The 17,478-nt window shown below is 37.2% G+C and overlaps 3 protein-coding genes across 3 annotated transcripts; all 3 read left to right on the top strand.

The window, feature by feature from the left end:
* Positions 1-1,621: 1,621 nt before the first annotated feature.
* Positions 1,622-10,960, top strand: LOC113329673 (heat shock cognate 70 kDa protein-like). The gene is made up of 3 exons (XM_026576523.1): positions 1,622-2,006; positions 2,304-2,952; positions 10,060-10,960. The coding sequence occupies exons 1-3, from the start codon at positions 1,799-1,801 to the stop codon at positions 10,958-10,960; spliced, it is 1,758 nt and encodes a 585-aa protein (XP_026432308.1). The 5' UTR covers positions 1,622-1,798.
* Positions 10,961-11,955: 995 nt separating this feature from the next.
* Positions 11,956-15,439, top strand: LOC113329400. The gene is made up of 4 exons (XM_026576281.1): positions 11,956-12,375; positions 12,554-12,757; positions 13,020-14,223; positions 15,028-15,439. Exons 1-4 carry the CDS (start codon positions 12,042-12,044, stop codon positions 15,221-15,223), a joined length of 1,938 nt encoding a protein of 645 aa, XP_026432066.1. The 5' UTR covers positions 11,956-12,041; the 3' UTR covers positions 15,224-15,439.
* A 377-nt stretch (positions 15,440-15,816) lies between these two features.
* Positions 15,817-16,563, top strand: LOC113329403 (probable mediator of RNA polymerase II transcription subunit 37c). The gene has a single exon (XM_026576283.1). It carries the CDS (start codon positions 15,837-15,839, stop codon positions 16,395-16,397), a length of 561 nt encoding a protein of 186 aa, XP_026432068.1. The 5' UTR covers positions 15,817-15,836; the 3' UTR covers positions 16,398-16,563.
* The last annotated feature ends 915 nt before the right edge of the window (positions 16,564-17,478 follow it).

The raw sequence follows: 17,478 nt of genomic DNA on the forward strand, positions 1-17,478 counted from the left end.
TGTGTTCCTCCACTACTTTTCTGTCTAGAAATCATTTAATTTCTTTCTTCACCATCTTTCTCATATCTCATTCCCTAGATCTAGATATAAGGTTTTACAAGTTTAAGATTTAAGTTCAATTTTCTCCTATTTTACCAAAAAATGGGTGGAGGATAAAAAACAATTAGGATTGATTTGGGAACAACATATTCATGCGTTGGTGTACAGTGGAATGGACGGGCTGAAGTCATTCCTAACGATCAGGGAAATAAGAGTTAAGGGAGTGGGTAGCTCCAAGCTCGGTGGTCCAACAATATTATTTTCCTGGGAATCATATTGATTTCTACGATTATCCCACTGGGCCACAAAACTATATTACAGGCTAGTAGCCTGCCATATCAATGATTGCCTGACTTTAGAGCACTCCAATGCTAAATTGGTGTACATTTTTTATGGAAGTTGTTTTCTTATGTAAAGATTAAGTTTTCCTTGATTTGACGAAATGAAAGAAAGAGATCTCCGACCACAAAATGTATATCTTTGGTTTTAAACCATCAATCCAAATTATACATCAATTAAGAACAGTAGATAATGATGAGTAGGATGTTCACATCCTCTAAGACAACCTCTAAAACTAGATGATAGCTTTTACGATGTTTAAATAACCACCAGACACATCATTTTTACTTTCATCCTTCACATTCTCATTGGAAACCATATTTTGTTAAATCATTGAAAATTGTATGTGGCCTTATATTTTCTTGGATATTTTCAATGTCTTATTGGAGATGCTCTTATAGTCCGTTTGGTTTGAAGAATTGAAAACCTAAGAATTCAATTATGGTGTAAAGAATTGGATTCCAAGGAATGCAATTCAAATCATAAAAATTCATGTTCGGTTGAGGTAATTCAATTGTATTTTTTTTTACTCCGGAATCCAATTCCATTGTACTATTGGACCAATGCAATGGAATTCTACCATTTTGGAGGGAATTGGATTCCTAAAAATCAATATCCTTAATTACAAAAAATTCATTTGCATCGTTCGGTTCAAGGAATCGTGTGCATTCCCAAGAAATCCAATTACTTGAAACGAATATGCTGTATTGTTGGTAGAATTGACGTGCCCCTTTCCCATTAGCCGCTCAAATGGTAGAAAAGTAACATGATTAATGGATGAATTCGTGAAGGAATGTGAACCATCAGGTCAAGGACGTAACTACATGATGACTAGGGCTAGCTTAAGCCAGCCCTAACAAGCCAAAAACACCCATTTATTTTATAGCCTATTTTGAGTTGGATCATATTATGTGCGTCAATTTTAAGTTTAAGCCAGCCCAGAAAAAGGATCAAGCCCTCCCCTTATCCAATGTCCAGTTGCGCCACTGCATCAGGTGATGCAACACAAGGTCCTGTCCCACAACCACCTCATTGCCATCTGTACCATTTGCTCACCCATAGTAAGATCGCTCCACCTGTACCTGTAGCTTTATCATAAATGCAAGAATACCTGCTCTTGCCACTTTTTACTTTTTTGCACTGCTTGGAGGTTGCTTCCACGAAAGTCCCAAAACCACTTTACGGACGTAAAATGAAATCCAAACTAAAATCTAAGAAACAATTTGGAATCCGTTTGTTTTCTTTTCCCAAATGCAGAGAGCACCACTCCACTATCTCTCTTCTCTACAAAACACCCCTTCACTCCACTACTTTTCTGTCTCTCTCTAGGATTTACAAATTTCATTTATTCACTCTCCAGATCCAGAAATTAGTTAGGGTTTACAAATTTCATCAAGATTTTAAGTCAATTTGTTTAACAATGGTTGCAGTAGGAGCATCAATTGGGATCGATTTGGGAACAACATATTCATGTGTTGGTGTATGGGAAAATGGAAGAGTTGAGATTGTTGCTAATGATCAAGGAAATCGTATTACTCCTTCTTGTGTTGCTTTTACTGATTATCAGCGTTTCATCGGTGATGCTGCTTTGAATCAAGTTGCTATGAACCCTATTAACACTGTTTTTGGTAAGACTAGACTACTTTCCAGAATTCCAATTTTGATTCATTATCTGAAATTTCATCATCGTGTTTGTTATTTTGTACAATACATTTTAAAGTTCTTCGGAATTTCTATCTGGATTTTCATGATTTTGTTTGTTTTATATATGATATAAATATATAGAGTTTAGTTCATTTGAGTTCTGACCTCTTGAGGCTTGTATTAATCCTTTTCTTAATTTTCACTACTACAAATTACATGTTCCAACAATTTTAGAGTAAGCATCTCAATACCATTTTCTGAGTTTGAATTCTGTTTTGTAGATGCGAAACGTTTAATTGGTAGGAAATTCAACGATACCTCTGTTCAGAGTGATATGAAGCTTTGGCCTTTCAAAGTCATTGCTGGAAAAGATAAGAGACCAATTATTCAAGTCAATTACATGGGACAGGTTAAAATGTTATCAGCTGAGGAAATCTCATCCATGGTTCTCACTAAGATGCGAGAAACAGCCGAAGCTCACCTAGGTACAACTGTTACGGATGCTGTTATCACAGTCCCTGCTTACTTTAATGATTCACAACGCCAAGCTACTAAAGATGCTGGTCTTAATGTACTTCGAATCATCAATGAACCAACAGCGGCAGGAATTGCTTACGGTCTAGATAAGAAGGCGTCCAATGTAACCACTGAAAAGGACAAGGCGACTAATTCTGTTGCAGAGAATGTTCTTATCTTTGATCTTGGTGGTGGTACATTTGATGTTTCAATACTCAACATCAAAGAGAGTGTCTACGAAGTCAAGGCTACAGATGGAGATACCCATCTTGGAGGAGAGGATTTCAATAGCAGAATGGTTAATCACCTTGTTCAAGAGTTCAAGAAGAAGCACAACAAGGACATCAGTAAACATCCAAAGGCACTCAGGAGGCTGAGGACATCTTGCGAAAGGGCAAAGAGAACTCTGTCATCTACTATGATTAATGATTTTTCGTGGGTTTGTGGTAATGAGGTTCAAACTCTCGGGATAATTTTTTAAATTTAATAAAAAAAATAAATATATATAATAAAAATATTAACACTGGTGCGAGAAACTGGGACTAAAGATTCGGCCATTTTTCATTTTCAAGTGGTTCAGAATATAATTCTAGGCGATTATAGTTCAAAACAAAACAAATATTAACTCTATTCTTTGCCAAAGTAGATTTTATAAAATATTACTTGTATTTTATGAGCATGGCGCATCAAGAATCCCTAAGACTAAGCATGCTCCATCAAATAGAATCACAAATAATTAATTAAAATCTTAATTCAATTAAAATTGGTGCAAAAAGTAAATAAATAATTAATTTAAATTACCACATGGATGAAACACGGCCTCCTCCGTCATCCCAGTGCTTGGGGTTTAACTCGTCATATTAATCATGTTCTCAAAATACATAATTGATGCTCAAAATTTGATTAAAATAGTGGAAAAGTATAAAACAGTAAATCTACGACCCACAAAAGGCGTCCAGAAATCAACGACAGAGGTGTACTGCTGTAAAACAACGATACTTAGCTGCTGCTGTTGACACTGTTGAAGAACGACGGTTCTGGGACGTCTGTTCTTCGTCTTCTCCTTCTTCTTCAACAGCAGCAGGAAACTTTCCTGCAGTTCTTCTCTTCGCCTCTACAACCTCCCCGTGGTCTCCCAATAGACACCAAACTCTCGACAACTTATCTTGGACTCGTAACAACCTTTTTATACACAATAGATCGACTAAATCTTCCCCAATATTTTCGTTTATCTATACAGCAAGTTACGGGTTTTTTTCTCTGCCAAACTCTCTTTACGCGTCTTCCTTTTGAGCCGTATACTTTCCAAAGCTTTTATAAGATATATTAGAATCTGTGGGAAGATATATCTGCATTCTAGTCACGCTATATTTCTGGCAATAAACCAAACATGACCCGACTTTCTTTCTCTGTTTGAACCGAGTATTTTTCTTCCCTGTTAGTCGATATTTCAGATTATCCATCCCAAGTTAATCGATCAAAACACATGTACAAACCCTGTTTACTCCATTCGAGTCCAGCCCAACTTAGTTTGGCGGTTGCATCTCTCCAAAGCACGTCCAACAATCGAGTTCCAAATCTGTTCCGTCAGCAAAGTTCTTTCCCGCCAAAATTTCTGTTTTGAATTTTGGGAAGAAGGTGACCTCCCCCTTATCCAGTTCGGGGGTCCCTTTAGCAATTGGGGTGGAAATAGTAATTTTTGGGCATAAACAGTAATTTTTCGGGGTTCCTCCGGGGTGTTTCTGGGGTGTCTCCAACACACTTCTGTGGTGCTTCTGATACGTTATTTGCGGAGGTTCAAATGCCACATATCGAGCCGATTTCGCCGCAAAAGCTTATTTTTCCAAAAACACCTACAAAAACATAAAATAACCAAATAAGTACAAAATCGAGCACTAACAATCTATACAATTGATATATATATTAGACACATAAATGCGTCTATCAAATACACCCAAACTTATTATTTGCTAGTCCTCGAGCAAATCAAATAGAAAATAAAATCCTAACTCACTGTCGCAGGCATCGTCGATTGCATTTAGCGTATGCAATAAGCCTTTAAACCCTAGGTGTCCCTAGTGGCCGAGTTATAGTCTCGGGAGGGCTTACTAGAGATATACCCAAAAAACCTTAATACTCCAGACCCTAGCTATCTACAACGAACCTTGGAAGGCACTAAAGAATCTCCTTAGTTGGCATACTTATTGACTACAAGAGGAGGTACCCTGATGCGAAATTCCAATTGAGGTACACGAGTTTGCACTCAAGCATACTAAAATTCATATAAAGTGACAGGGCTCTACTCAAATAGTTGCACTATGGACATCAATATCCGGAGTCAAAACTAATCACATGGATAGATCAAGAAGATGGATATAGAAAAACATAGATGGTTTTGATGTTTACTAAGTGAACGGCGTTTCCCATATCTGTCTGAAGGCCTCCGCCAAAATGAACCTATCCTAATGGATTGAGGTACTAGTCTGACTAATATCAACACACTGGCATATACAAGGGAACCAGTGGTCGATAACCTAACTCTAGGTCAACACAACTGACATATACAAGGGTACCAGTGGTCGACTTTATTGAATTTATTCCTTTTGGTTAAATGGTCTGGTCTCAATTTTTATTTTTATTTTCAACTGTTTCAACCTTTTTTTTTTGTATCTCAATCACTCTAATTCACCCTAGCATTGGTAACAACTTGAATCGTGGGCCCCACCTATCACCTAGAGAAACATAGTTTAAAAACAAAATAAAATAAAAATAGAAGTGAAAAGGACTCAACAAGATATGGTGAAACTATCATGTTATTTCTAACACCTGAGCTCCGTGCTTTTATGAATAGACTCTTTAGATGTTTCCATCTAATCAGATTGGTTCCTCAACTCCTAAAACCAAAATGCTTCCATCCACTTAGATTGGTTAGTGCTATCCTTAATATGCATAAATTTCTAGGCTCTGGAGTTTATTTATAATGCAACTAAAAAGTTTCTCCCATACCCCCAAACTTAAATCTAACATTGTCCTCAATGTTCTAAAGATGAAATTAAAAGCATGAACAAGGAGAAACGGTTACTATTTGAAGCAAAAGAGTTAAGGAAGGATATTACCGTGTTGCATGAGATTGGGTTACCTCCCAAGAAGTGCTAAGTTTAAAGTCTTCAGCCAGACATAGAAAAGGTTTAGTCAACTCGAACCGTATAACAGTAGCCGGAATAACTGTGGGTCTTTAAAACCAAAAAGAGCTGACAAAAGGAAACTGCAGTGAACCAAGAAAATGTACAAGACTAGCATGCCCTTACCTAGTTTCTGGATAACTATCGCTAATTGCGGTTCAGATTCAGGTTCTATGAAGGGGTCTAAATAGACTATTTTCCTCGGATGCATTTCCTCATAGGTAGGATCCAAATTATTAGGTCCTAGAGTCTGGAAAAACTCAGATAAGAACCTGGAATCACAAAATAACCTAAATAATTTAGGATCCTCTAAGTCAATTAGGTATGACTTACATAGTTGACCACAATCAGAGTAATGGTCATTCTTAAGCAAATATGTCGATTCTAATTTCCTAAAGTACTTAGGCTTAGTCTCAGAACTTAATAAGTGACACATTTGTAATCTATACGTTCCCACAATTGGAAGAAAACTATTTGGTGGGAAAACAAAGTCAATCTGGGTATCATAGCCTGGGCAAACCACATCACCAGAGGATGGGTTTCTAACGACTGAACTTTTTTCAGGACATCATTAGGTTCGGGGAACCTAGTATGAAGATAATCTTGTAAGATGGTTAAGGCATGGATATCAAGTCCTATGTGAGGGGACTTTCTGAGAGTTAAAGTTAAAGCACTAGGAAAGTGATAATCACCCCCAAACTTAGAGTTTTCAGTGTCTCTAGATAGACTAGTCACAATGTCCCTAATTTCTAGATCATCAGATTCTTGAAAATGGTCAATTGATTCTTCTAATTTATTATCAGGTAGTGAATCTTTACTCATCTCTACGGGTATATCTTCTTCATCTAATACTATTGTTTCTAAGTCGCTAGACTCTAAAACAGCATTTTCGGAATAAACCCGTTCCTCTAAACCACTATCGGCTTCGTAATCAAAAGGAAAAACTACATCGTCTTAAACGGTGGTATCCCTAATCAAATCCTCGTCCTTTTGAATAGGTGAATAATCATAAAAATTATTTGGATTTGAACTAGAAATAATATAATCATTATAAATCTCAATTGGATTAATAGATTCCTGATCACTATGCCTACATATTTCAGATTCTTCATTACTACTATCCTCATCATCATAATAGTACAAAGATGATTGAACCTTATCCAAATAAGTAGTGTCTTTTATTCTAGCCTCGTCCTCTAAATTAGGCAAATATTCACTATTAATATCAAGGGTAGAATTAGAAACCCTATTTTGGAAATTTAGATTATTTCGAGCAGCATTAGCCAACTGTTCATTTTCTGCCTCTAGACGTGCCTGAATTTCACTGAGCATAACACTTATACATTCACCACTCTCGTTTATCATCTCAGAATATTGTGTACACTCTTCTTTTGAACTATTCATTGAAACTAAACGTTTATACGTCCTTTCAATCCGTTGTTGGGTCTCTTCTAGAGATGGAACAGGTTCAGAAATATCATAATCAGGAATAGTTTCCAAAAACGAGTAACCAGTACTACAGTGTTCCTGATTTTCTTTCTCGTAAGACCAATTGGCGTGTGGATAGTAATTGAGCTTACCATGGTATGAACCATAACCTTGAAAAGGTTGGCGTTCCCAACTAATATTCCCACCATGGTCATAAAAATGATGATGTCCATATTCAAATTCATATCGATACTCATTGTATTGGCTTATGTCATACCAGTTCGACATTCTTAATTGCAAGGAATTCTACACAATCACAAACAAGGCTGACTCGACCAAATCAAACCTATAGAATCTAGCAAACAAAAAGCATGATGGATCCACTTAGATTGTTTTCTAGACCAGCTTCTATTCCTTCGAAAAGGAATTCGTTACAATTTGAGCACACCCCTCTGGAATCAACCCGAGCTAATGTAAGTTGAATCGAGGCGAGGGAAGCTTAGTAGAGCTTTGATACCCAAGGCCTCACCGCATTAGAATGCGGCGCAGTCACGCATTCAACTCACAGAAACCATCATGAACTTTGAAGTGTGCTTAAAGAGCAACCAATATTTTTCGAACGAGTTTCCTATTAAGCTCGTTACCCTATCGGTCTCGTTCTATTCCAAATTTTAAAGCTTGGGTTCACGTTAGGTTTCGTTTTCCTAAGGCGGGCAAGAAGGGAGCGGTGATGAAATCCGAACCCTTATCTTGTATTGGCCAGACCTTGCCCTTTACTAGGAATTTAAAAACAGTCCTAATTTGTCCTTAAACAATGAATCACCTTAAGGATACAGTAACTCGCTTACATGAGATTCGCGAGTGTTTCGATGGACTTACCTCCCGTACCAGACGGGGGATGAACCGTTGAAGTCGACTCGGGCCACGACTCCTATGTCATGTACTAATCCGAGGGGACGAGACGATATAGTAATCGTCGTCCTTCCCTGCACACAGTTTATATATAATTTTTTATTTTTTATTTTTGTTTTATATAACCCTTCCGTAGGGTTTAAAATTAAAATAAATTGTCCAAAGTCCAGTCCAATGAAAAGAAATACAAAAAATAATAATAATAATTACAAAAATAAAAAAAATGGAAAGTCTCTAAAAAAAATAAAAAAAAATAATTCTCTCTCTCTTTTTTTTTTTTTGCTTTGTCTTTTTTTTCTTCTCATTTAGCTTTAAGCTTTGATTCCAAGGTCTTTAGTATCCAACTTCAAACCTGTAATACAAAGACACAACCAAAGAGACGTAAAAAGAACAAATGGAATAATAAAAAATAATAAAAACCTAAAAATTCTACCTAAGAACAAATCCGCGTCGGCGGCGCCAAAATGATTAATGATTTTTCGTGGGTTTGTAGTAATGAGGTTCAAACTCTCGGACTTGTGAAGGATAATTTTTTAAACTTAATAAAAAAAATATATATACAATAAAAATATTAACACTGGTGCGAGAAACTGGGACTAAAGATTCGGCCATTTTTCATTTTCAAGTGGTTCAGAATTTAATTCTAGGAGATTATAGTTCAAAACAAAACAAATATTAACTTTATTCTTTGCCAAAGTAGATTCTATAAAATATTACTTGTATTTTATGAGCATGGCGCATCAAGAATCCCTAAGACTAAGCATGCTCCATCAAATAGAATCACAAATAATTAATTAAAATCTTAATTCAATTAAAATTGGTGCAAAAAGTAAATAAAGAATTAATTTAAATTACCACATGGATGAAACACGGCCTCCTCCGTCGTCCCAGTGCTTGGGGTTTAACTCGTCATATTAATCATGTTCTCAAAATACATAATTGATGCTCAAAATTTGATTAAAAGAGTGAAAAAGTATAAAACAGTGAATCTGCGACCCACAAAAGGCGTCCAGAAATCAACGATAGAAGTGTACTGCTGTAAAACAACGATACTTAGCTGCTGCTGTTGACACTGTTGAAGAACGACGGTTCTGGGACGTCTGTTCTTCGTCTTCTCCTTCTTCTTCAACAGCAGCAGGAAAATTTCCTGCAGTTCTTCTCTTCGCCTCTGCAACCTCCCCGTGGTCTCCCAATCGACACCAAACTCTCGACAACTTATCTTGGACTCGTAACAACCTTTTTATACACAATAGATCGACTAAATCTTCCCCAATATTTTCGTTTATCTACACAGCAAGTTACGGGTTTTTTTCTCTGCCAAACTCTCTTTACGCGTCTTCCTTTTGAGCCGTATACTTTCCAAAGCTTTTATAAGATATATTAGAATCTGTGGGAAGATATATCTGCATTCTAGTCACGCTATATTTCTGGCAACAAACCAAACAGGACCCGACTTTCTTTCTCTGTTTGAACCGAGTATTTTTCTTCCCTGTTAGTCGATATTTCGGATTATCCAGCCCAAGTTAATCGATCAAAACACATGTACAAACCCTGTTTACTCCATTCGAGTCCAGCCCAACTTAGTTTGGCTGTTGCATCTCTCCAAAGAACGTCCAACAATCGAGTTCCAAATCTGTTCCGTCAGCAAAGTTCTTTCCCGCCAAAATTTCTGTTTTGAATTTTGGGAAGAAGGTGACCTCCCCCTTATCCAGTTCGGGGGTCCCTTTAGCAATTAGGGTGGAAATAGTAATTTTTGGGCATAAACAGTAATTTTTCGGGGTTCCTCCGGGGTGTTTCTGGGGTGTCTCCAACACATTTCCGTGGTGCTTCTGATACGTTATTTGCGGAGGTTCAAATGCCACATATCGAGCCGATTTCGCCGCAAAAGCTTATATTTCCAAAAACACCTACAAAAACATAAAATAACCAAATAAGTACAAAATCGAGCACTAACGATCTATACAATTGAGATATATTAGACACATAAATACGTCTATCATACTACTCGGACAGCAATTGAGATTGATGCTTTGTATGAAGGAATTGATTTTCATGCATCTGTCACTCGTGCTAAATTCGAAGAGTTGAACATGGATCTGTTCAAGAAATGTATGGAACCTGTTGAGCTGTGTTTGACTGATGCTAAGATGGACAAGAACAGCATTCAAGAAATTGTTCTCGTGGGTGGGTCCACTCGAATTCCCAAGATTCAGTCTCTACTGCGAATTCCCAACATCAACCCTGATGAGGCTGTAGCGTATGGTGCTGCAGTGCAAGCTGCTATTCTGAATGGTGAAGCTAGTGAGAAGGTGCAGGACTTGGTGTTGATGGATGCCACCCCTCTTTCTCTCAGTGTTGAGACGATAGGAGGTGTTATGAGCGTGGTGGTCCCAAGGAACACAGCCATTCCCACCAAGAAACAAAAACCTTATACTACCACTTTGGACAATCAAATTAATGCGAAGTTTTCGATATATGAGGGTGAGAGAATTAGAGCCAGTGACAACAACTTGTTGGGTACCTTCGTGTTATCTGGAATTGCACCCGAGCCTCGTCATACTGCAAAGCTTACAGCATACTTTGATGTTGATGCAGACGGTATATTGACGGTGGTTGCCGAGGACATGAAATTAGGTAGTAAAAATATGATTACTATCAAAAATAATAAGGGAATGTTGTCTTCTGATGAGATTAAGAGGATGGTTCAGGAGGCTGAGAAATACAAGTCAGATGATGAAAAACACAGTAAGAAGGTAGAATTAAGGAACATCTTTGAGATATATGCAATCAAGATGAGGAACATGATCAGTAATAGCGGAGTAATGCTATCATCAAAGGATAAGAAGAAGATCAAGAATGCAGTCAACAAGGCCATTCAGTGGTTGGATAGCAATGGATAAGGTGTTGAGTCCTTCAACAAGATCAGGCAGTGTTGCATCAAAAATTTCGAAAATCTTGAGGTCATTTGGTTTCTTCTGATCAGGTTTTATTATCCCTTGACATGGTTAGTATGTTTGGCTATAGCTAATAGTCTTTAATTAAGTTTTCTACTTTCATGGTTGTGTTTGTCAGTGATTTAACTTAGACAAAAGGATATACATAGCTTGCGTTGTTTGCTCTCAACCTTTGATATAGATGAGGGTTTAAGAGCACAATGACGTTTCCTGGCGTAAGTAAATGAAGTTTCTGCGACTTGTTTAGCTGCTGATTTACTCTTGCATTATCTTCAGCAGTGTTAAGTTTAATGTAAACACTACTTATTTTGGAACTTAGACTAATTTAAGGTTATGTTGACAGAACTATGAGAGTGGTTAAGAGGGGATTAGCAATAAGAATTGATTGAGCTATTAGAATGGCAGCATACATTGTTTTGGCAATGGTTCCTGAAATGCTACATTGTTTATGCAATTGGTCCTAAGGTGCTTCTGCGGGAGAATAATCATAGCTATCAGTAATTCCATCCATTCAATTATGTCTTTCATTTTTAAGTTCTAATAATGCAATTTACGCAAGTAGGTTTTTTATTTTTATCTTCTGGGATTCTACGTTTTGTAGAAATAAGAACACTAGTTAGCTTGGACATGTTGTAAAATCTCAGGGCTGGAATTACACCCTTTGACTAACTGCAGTACACTCTGGAATTACGTCCAATTTAAGCAGGCCAAACAGACCCTTGTAACAGGGGCTCTATATTCTTTTGAGCTTATTACTGCAGTAGAAGCAAAATTTTTTACAGCTTGTAGCCTTGTACTTGTACACAACATAAAGTCGGTAATAAAAAACATTTATGACAAAAAAGCCCCTAGAAAGATATTCAATTATTGTAAGGGTATAATTGTCAAAAACAACCACCTACCAGCTAGGTACTTTAGAGAAGCTTCATAAATGTTTTAGATCTTCACTTGCTAGAACAGTGTTGTTGATCTGATTTCAAATTCATTTCTAGGTCAAAATTATAATTTTCTTCTTCTTGTTGTTGTAATGGAGAGGACTCAGAAGAAGTATGGTGATGATGATGATATTGTTATTAAGATGGAGAAGGATGAGATTCCTCCAGATGAACATCGTTGTTCTCAAACTGGTGGAATTGGAAAAGCATGGAGATGCAAGAATTTCAGGATGAATCATGGTGCTTCTGCTGCTGCTGATGATAGTGTTTTTAAGAGTAGGCTTTGCGAAAAGCATTATTACTATTATGAAAAGTATAAGAAGAGAAGTGGAAATGGTGAAACTAGGGCTTCCAAAAGGGGAAAGAAGGTAAAAGAGGAAGATGAAACACGAGGAATTCAACAAATTACATGTGATGATGATACAGGTGAGTAATTCTTGTCCACATTTCTCCTGGATCTTCATTTTGCTGATTTTTTTATGTTAGTTTGCTTTAAATTATGATAATCAATTGAGAAATTTCATAGTTTCATCTGTTAATTAAAGTCTCCAAAAGGAGTCAGAATCACTGTGTTGTTTAACTAATTGGGAATTTTTCTATTCAGCTGATGCAATTGTAGAAGGTGGTTCTGTCAAATTTGGGGACAAGAAGAAAAATGTGGAAAGAACTGAAAGGTCTGGAAAGCTAAAATTACTGACAAAACCTGTGGTTGAAACTAGGGCCTCGAAACTGAGGATGATGATAACGGAAGGTGACCGGCTTGTTGATGAAACAAGTAATCAACAAATTACTTGTGATGATGATACAGGTGAGTAATTCTTACACGCATTTCTCCCTTTATCAGCGGATCTTTGTTCGTTGATGAAACAAGTAATCAACCAGCTACTAATGATAACTGTGACTGTGATTAACTCTTACTTACACTTCTATCTGCTTCAATGTATTTTCATTGCAGTGATTTTTGTTGTTGTTGTTCGTTTGCTTACATGTTTAAATTTGTGGTAATTGAGGAATTTCATAGGAACAATAAGAATTATTCTATTGTAACTAATTGGGAACTTTTTATCCAGCTGATACAATTATAAAATGTGGTTCTGCCAATATTCGGAGGAAGAGGAAAAATGTCGAAAGAACAAAAAGGTCTGGAGAACTAGAGTCACTCGCAAGCGCCAAGGAAGGTGTGGTTGGGTTGGAGAATCTGGAACACTATAAGACCAAGTGTTTTGAATTGTCTTTGGAGCTTGAGAGGAAGAAAGTGGAAGAAACTAGAAGGACTGCTGAGCCTGAGACTGAGACTGAATGGACACCCACGGATGCCACTGCAAGTTGGGAGAAGATGTTTTCCTATTTGGAGAGTCGACTCCAGAGGAAGGAAAACGGAAATTCAGCAATGGGATCTGTAGAGTCTCGCATTTCTACTTTGGAGAGCCTATTCCTGAAGACGGAAAGTAAATATTCAACAATGGCGGGATGTGTAGAGTCTCACATTTCAAAGTTGCAGAGCCTAGTCCTGAGGATGGAAAATAAAAATTCAACAATGGGATGTTTAGATTCTCGCATTTCCAATTTGGAGAGCCTAATCCAGAGATGTGTAGCACCACGTAATCCTGAAAACATAGAGTCCGAAGTGTTGGTTCTGCTAAATGGCGTTACTGGAAATGGTGAAAAGCAAAGAGATAAAAACAAGAGGAGCAAACCTGATGCTGAAACCAGCAGTAGAGGGAGAAAGGATTCTCATATGTATGAGTGGAAAACCAAAGAGAAGGTGCTGAGTGTGTATGACCTTGGCGTCAATAAGCATCATGATTCAGAGTTGGAATTTCCAAAAAACTCTGCAATGAACATTTCTTCTGGATGTCTACAATTATCAGTTGGGGGTGAAAACGTTGAAGAATGGAATGGTAGGGGCTGTTCGGATGTGAGACCATCTCAACATGGATCGTCATTTCAAGATCAATTGGACATGAGTAAGAAGCTGTTCGCCAACTTGGTCTCAGATGACGGTGGTAAAAGTCTTGGGGAATCTGAAGATACTGATAGTTCGTTTGATTCGAAAAATTCTCTTGGTGACCTTAATAACATACTGGCAATGAAATATAGGAGGAATAGGAGCGACGACAAACAAATGAAATGGAAATCTGAGGCTGATATGCTTTCCTCATTTGAAGAGGATCCCTTGCTCTGTATGAGAGCTGTTTGTGCAATCCATCGACAGCAGATATCCGAAGACAAAATATCAGAAAAGGGGTTGTTCTATTACCCTGATGTGCTCAGGTATATTAAGAATTCTCTACACTTTTCTTCCATTTCCATTATACTTAAAAACTGCATCAAATTACTGTTTGTGTAGTTACAATACAATGTTGCAAGAATTTGAAAGCTTGTTGGTTTACATTTATATACTGTCTATGTTCAATTGCTTAATTTATTGAATGGACTCTTTTCATAATCTGTGTCGGAATTCATAAGGTTGTTTTATTAGCATATCTAATAGCCATTTAATATGAATGATGCAATTTTTCTAATATTTGGATTTACCTTAGAAAAGTATCCTTTCACTTTGGTGGTACTTTGAGCATTATTACTTTGCATATCACAACATCTGAAAGTTTATCTTTGTTCGTAAGAACCGAAATGTGTTAGGAGGAATGATCATGTCATACATTTACTCCTTTCTATTGGCATAAGATGGAGATATAAGATGGTCCTGTGAATAGTTTTAAGTGGCATCGTAACTACCTCACTCAATATGAAATTTCAGTATTTTCACTGACTGTGGATTTTGTATAACGATGAGTTGGGTAGCACAAGAATGTTTTGGTTGTCGACTTTTCCTTGATTGTTTGATAAAAGATTTTCTGCCTTCCCTAGATTTCATATCTGTAGTTGTCATGTTAACAACAGGAGCAAGCTTTTCTTGCTCGTGGTTGCAAGTGCACAGTCAGCAAAGCCAGCCAGAAAAATGTTTGCAGTTATTGCAAAGTACAAAATAAAAATGAGTAGAATCAACAGTAGTATCTTTTCTTTGTTTTCCGTTTTCATACACTTTTGGCATAGACTGATATTTTCTCTTAACAGGATTATTACTCTGGCCAACTTTCTAACGGAAGAGAACTGCAAAGGAGACTTAAAGAAGTCCTTGAAAGATCTGGAGATATTTGATTCTAAAGGGGTTGTTGACTGCAAGAGGATGGCTAGAAGATACTCGATTCAGTTATTCAGTGTCTATCAAAATGGAAAAGATCCTTTTTTTCCTCCCTGCTACAACTGCTAAGTGATAGATTGTTGTGTAAGTGGCCTATCGCTTTTTTGACTTGGCGTTACAATCTTGCATCTCGTTTGAACCTCCTCTAATTTTTGTACACATGAAATGGAGAACTGGTAGTAACTGATATTATGGTAGCGGATTGATAATGTGATGCTTAAAATCAAATACTGTAATTACAACTAAAGCTAGTTGTTAAGCAATGTTACCCTTTCTTCCTTTTTATTGCAATCTCTAATAGAACTAGTAACAAGGTAGCGGACTCTGTTGCAAATTTTGCTGGAAAGACAGTCTCATGAACAGAAGTTTGCACCACCACCACCACCCATTGCTTACATTTTCACCTCATGCCCTTGTAGACTAATATGCACGTTCCTTACCCTTCTCTGGCTGAATCCATTTAAGAGAAGTGCTTTAAATTTCAAGTTTCTGTATATTCGAAACTGATATTTAACATCATGGTTTAGTTTAAGCTTTTCTTACTAACTTGATAGCAGAAATTTCTGGATTATTCCGATTTTTAATTTGGTTTGATAAAAAACAAGGCTTGTACTAATGTAAGCAATTAGAAGAAATTGATTTTCATGCATCTGTCACTCGTGCTAAATTCGAAGAGTTGAACATGGATCTGTTCAAGAAATGTATGGAACCTGTTGAGCTGTGTTTGACAGATGCTAAGATGGACAAGAACAGCATTCAAGAAATTGTTCTCGTGGGTGGGTCCACTCGAATTCCCAAGATTCAGTCTCTACTGCGAGATTTATTTAATGGGAAGAAACTCTGTAAGAACATCAACCCTGATGAGGCTGTAGCGGATGGTGCTGCAGTGCAAGCTGCTATTCTGAATGGTGAAGTTAGTGAGAAGGTGCAGGACTTGGTGTTGATGGATGTCACCCCTCTTTCTCTCGGTGTTGAGAGTCTTGAGACGATAGGAAGTGTTTTGAGCGTGGTGGTCCCAAGGAACACAGCCATTCCCACCAAGAAACAAAAGGTCTACACTACCGCCGAGGATTATCAAACTAACGTGAGTATTCGGGTGTACGAGGGTGAGAGAATTAGAACTAAGGACAATAACTTGTTGGGTACCTTCGCGTTATATGGAATTCCTCCAGCACCTCGTCACGTTGCTAAGAATACAGAAACCTTTGTTATTGATGCAGACGGTATAATGACTGTTTGCTGAGAACAAGGAATCAGGGAGCAAGAATATGATTACGATTAAAAACAACAAAGAGGGGTTGTCATCCTCTGAGATTAAGAGGATGGTTCAGGAGGCTGAGAAATACAAGTCAGATGATGAAAAACACAGTAAGAAGGTAGAATTAAGGAACATCTTTGAGATATATGCAATCAAGATGAGGAACATGATCAGTGATAGCGGAGTAATGCTATCATCAAAGGATAAGAAGAAGATCAAGAATGCAGTCAACAAGGCCATTCAGTGGTTGGATAGCAATTTATAAGGTGTTGAGTCCTTCAACAAGATCAGGCAGTGTTGCATCAAAAATTTCGAAAATCTTGAGGTCATTTGGTTTCTTCTGATCAGGTTTTATTTTCCCTTGACATGGTTAGTATGTTCGGCTATAGCTAATAGTCTTTAATTAGGTTTTCTACTTTCTTGGTTGTGTTTGTTAGTGATTTAACTTTAGACAAAAGGATATACATAACTTGCATTTCGCTCTCAACCTTCGATATAGCCGAGGGTTTAGGAGCACAATGACGTTTCCTGGCTTAAGTAAATGAAGCTTTTGTGACTTGTGTAGCTGCTAATTTATGTGCATTTGCTCTCTTGCATTATCTTTAGCAGTGTCAAGTTTAATGTAAACACTACTTATTACTTTGACCAATTTAAGGTTATATTTATCAGTTATTTCTTTTACATGAGAAAGATGTTGTGTTTTTTCTAAGACCCATTGTTGTTTCTCCTGATGCTGAAAACCCGAGACTGTGGATGCAACAGGTGCCCCTTACAGTATTAGCAATTCTTTCTACTGCTGCTGTAGTTGGATTCCAAAACCATACATAAGTAGAGCGTTTGTATAACCTTACATGGTGATTTCTAAACCTTGCGTCTTTTCACGGTATAACTGACATCAAAAATGTAATTTCACAGGCACAGTAGTTTCTTCCCAGTCTACGCACTTTATTACTGAATCTAAATACAAATTTGTAAATATCTGGGTTCTCATATTTCAAGCCTGGAATTTTTTGATTGAAAAACCAACATCTGTGCACAGCATATTGAAACCACCAGAATCAACTTC

This window comes from Papaver somniferum, unplaced genomic scaffold (assembly GCF_003573695.1).
Source record: "Papaver somniferum cultivar HN1 unplaced genomic scaffold, ASM357369v1 unplaced-scaffold_117, whole genome shotgun sequence".
NCBI lineage: Eukaryota > Viridiplantae > Streptophyta > Magnoliopsida > Ranunculales > Papaveraceae > Papaver > Papaver somniferum.

Bases quoted from the DNA above. Each gene is read 5' to 3' on its own strand.
- LOC113329400 (XM_026576281.1), top strand. From the start codon at position 12,042: ATGGAGAGGACTCAGAAGAAGTATGGTGATGATGATGATATTGTTATT. The intron at 12,376-12,553 runs GTGAGTAATTCT...TTTTCTATTCAG, and splicing joins TACATGTGATGATGATACAG to CTGATGCAATTGTAGAAGGT. The intron at 12,758-13,019 runs GTGAGTAATTCT...CTTTTTATCCAG, and splicing joins TACTTGTGATGATGATACAG to CTGATACAATTATAAAATGT.
- LOC113329403 (XM_026576283.1), top strand. From the start codon at position 15,837: ATGGATCTGTTCAAGAAATGTATGGAACCTGTTGAGCTGTGTTTGACA.
- LOC113329673 (XM_026576523.1), top strand. From the start codon at position 1,799: ATGGTTGCAGTAGGAGCATCAATTGGGATCGATTTGGGAACAACATAT. The intron at 2,007-2,303 runs GTAAGACTAGAC...TCTGTTTTGTAG, and splicing joins CCCTATTAACACTGTTTTTG to ATGCGAAACGTTTAATTGGT. The intron at 2,953-10,059 runs TACTATGATTAA...ATACGTCTATCA, and splicing joins GCAAAGAGAACTCTGTCATC to TACTACTCGGACAGCAATTG.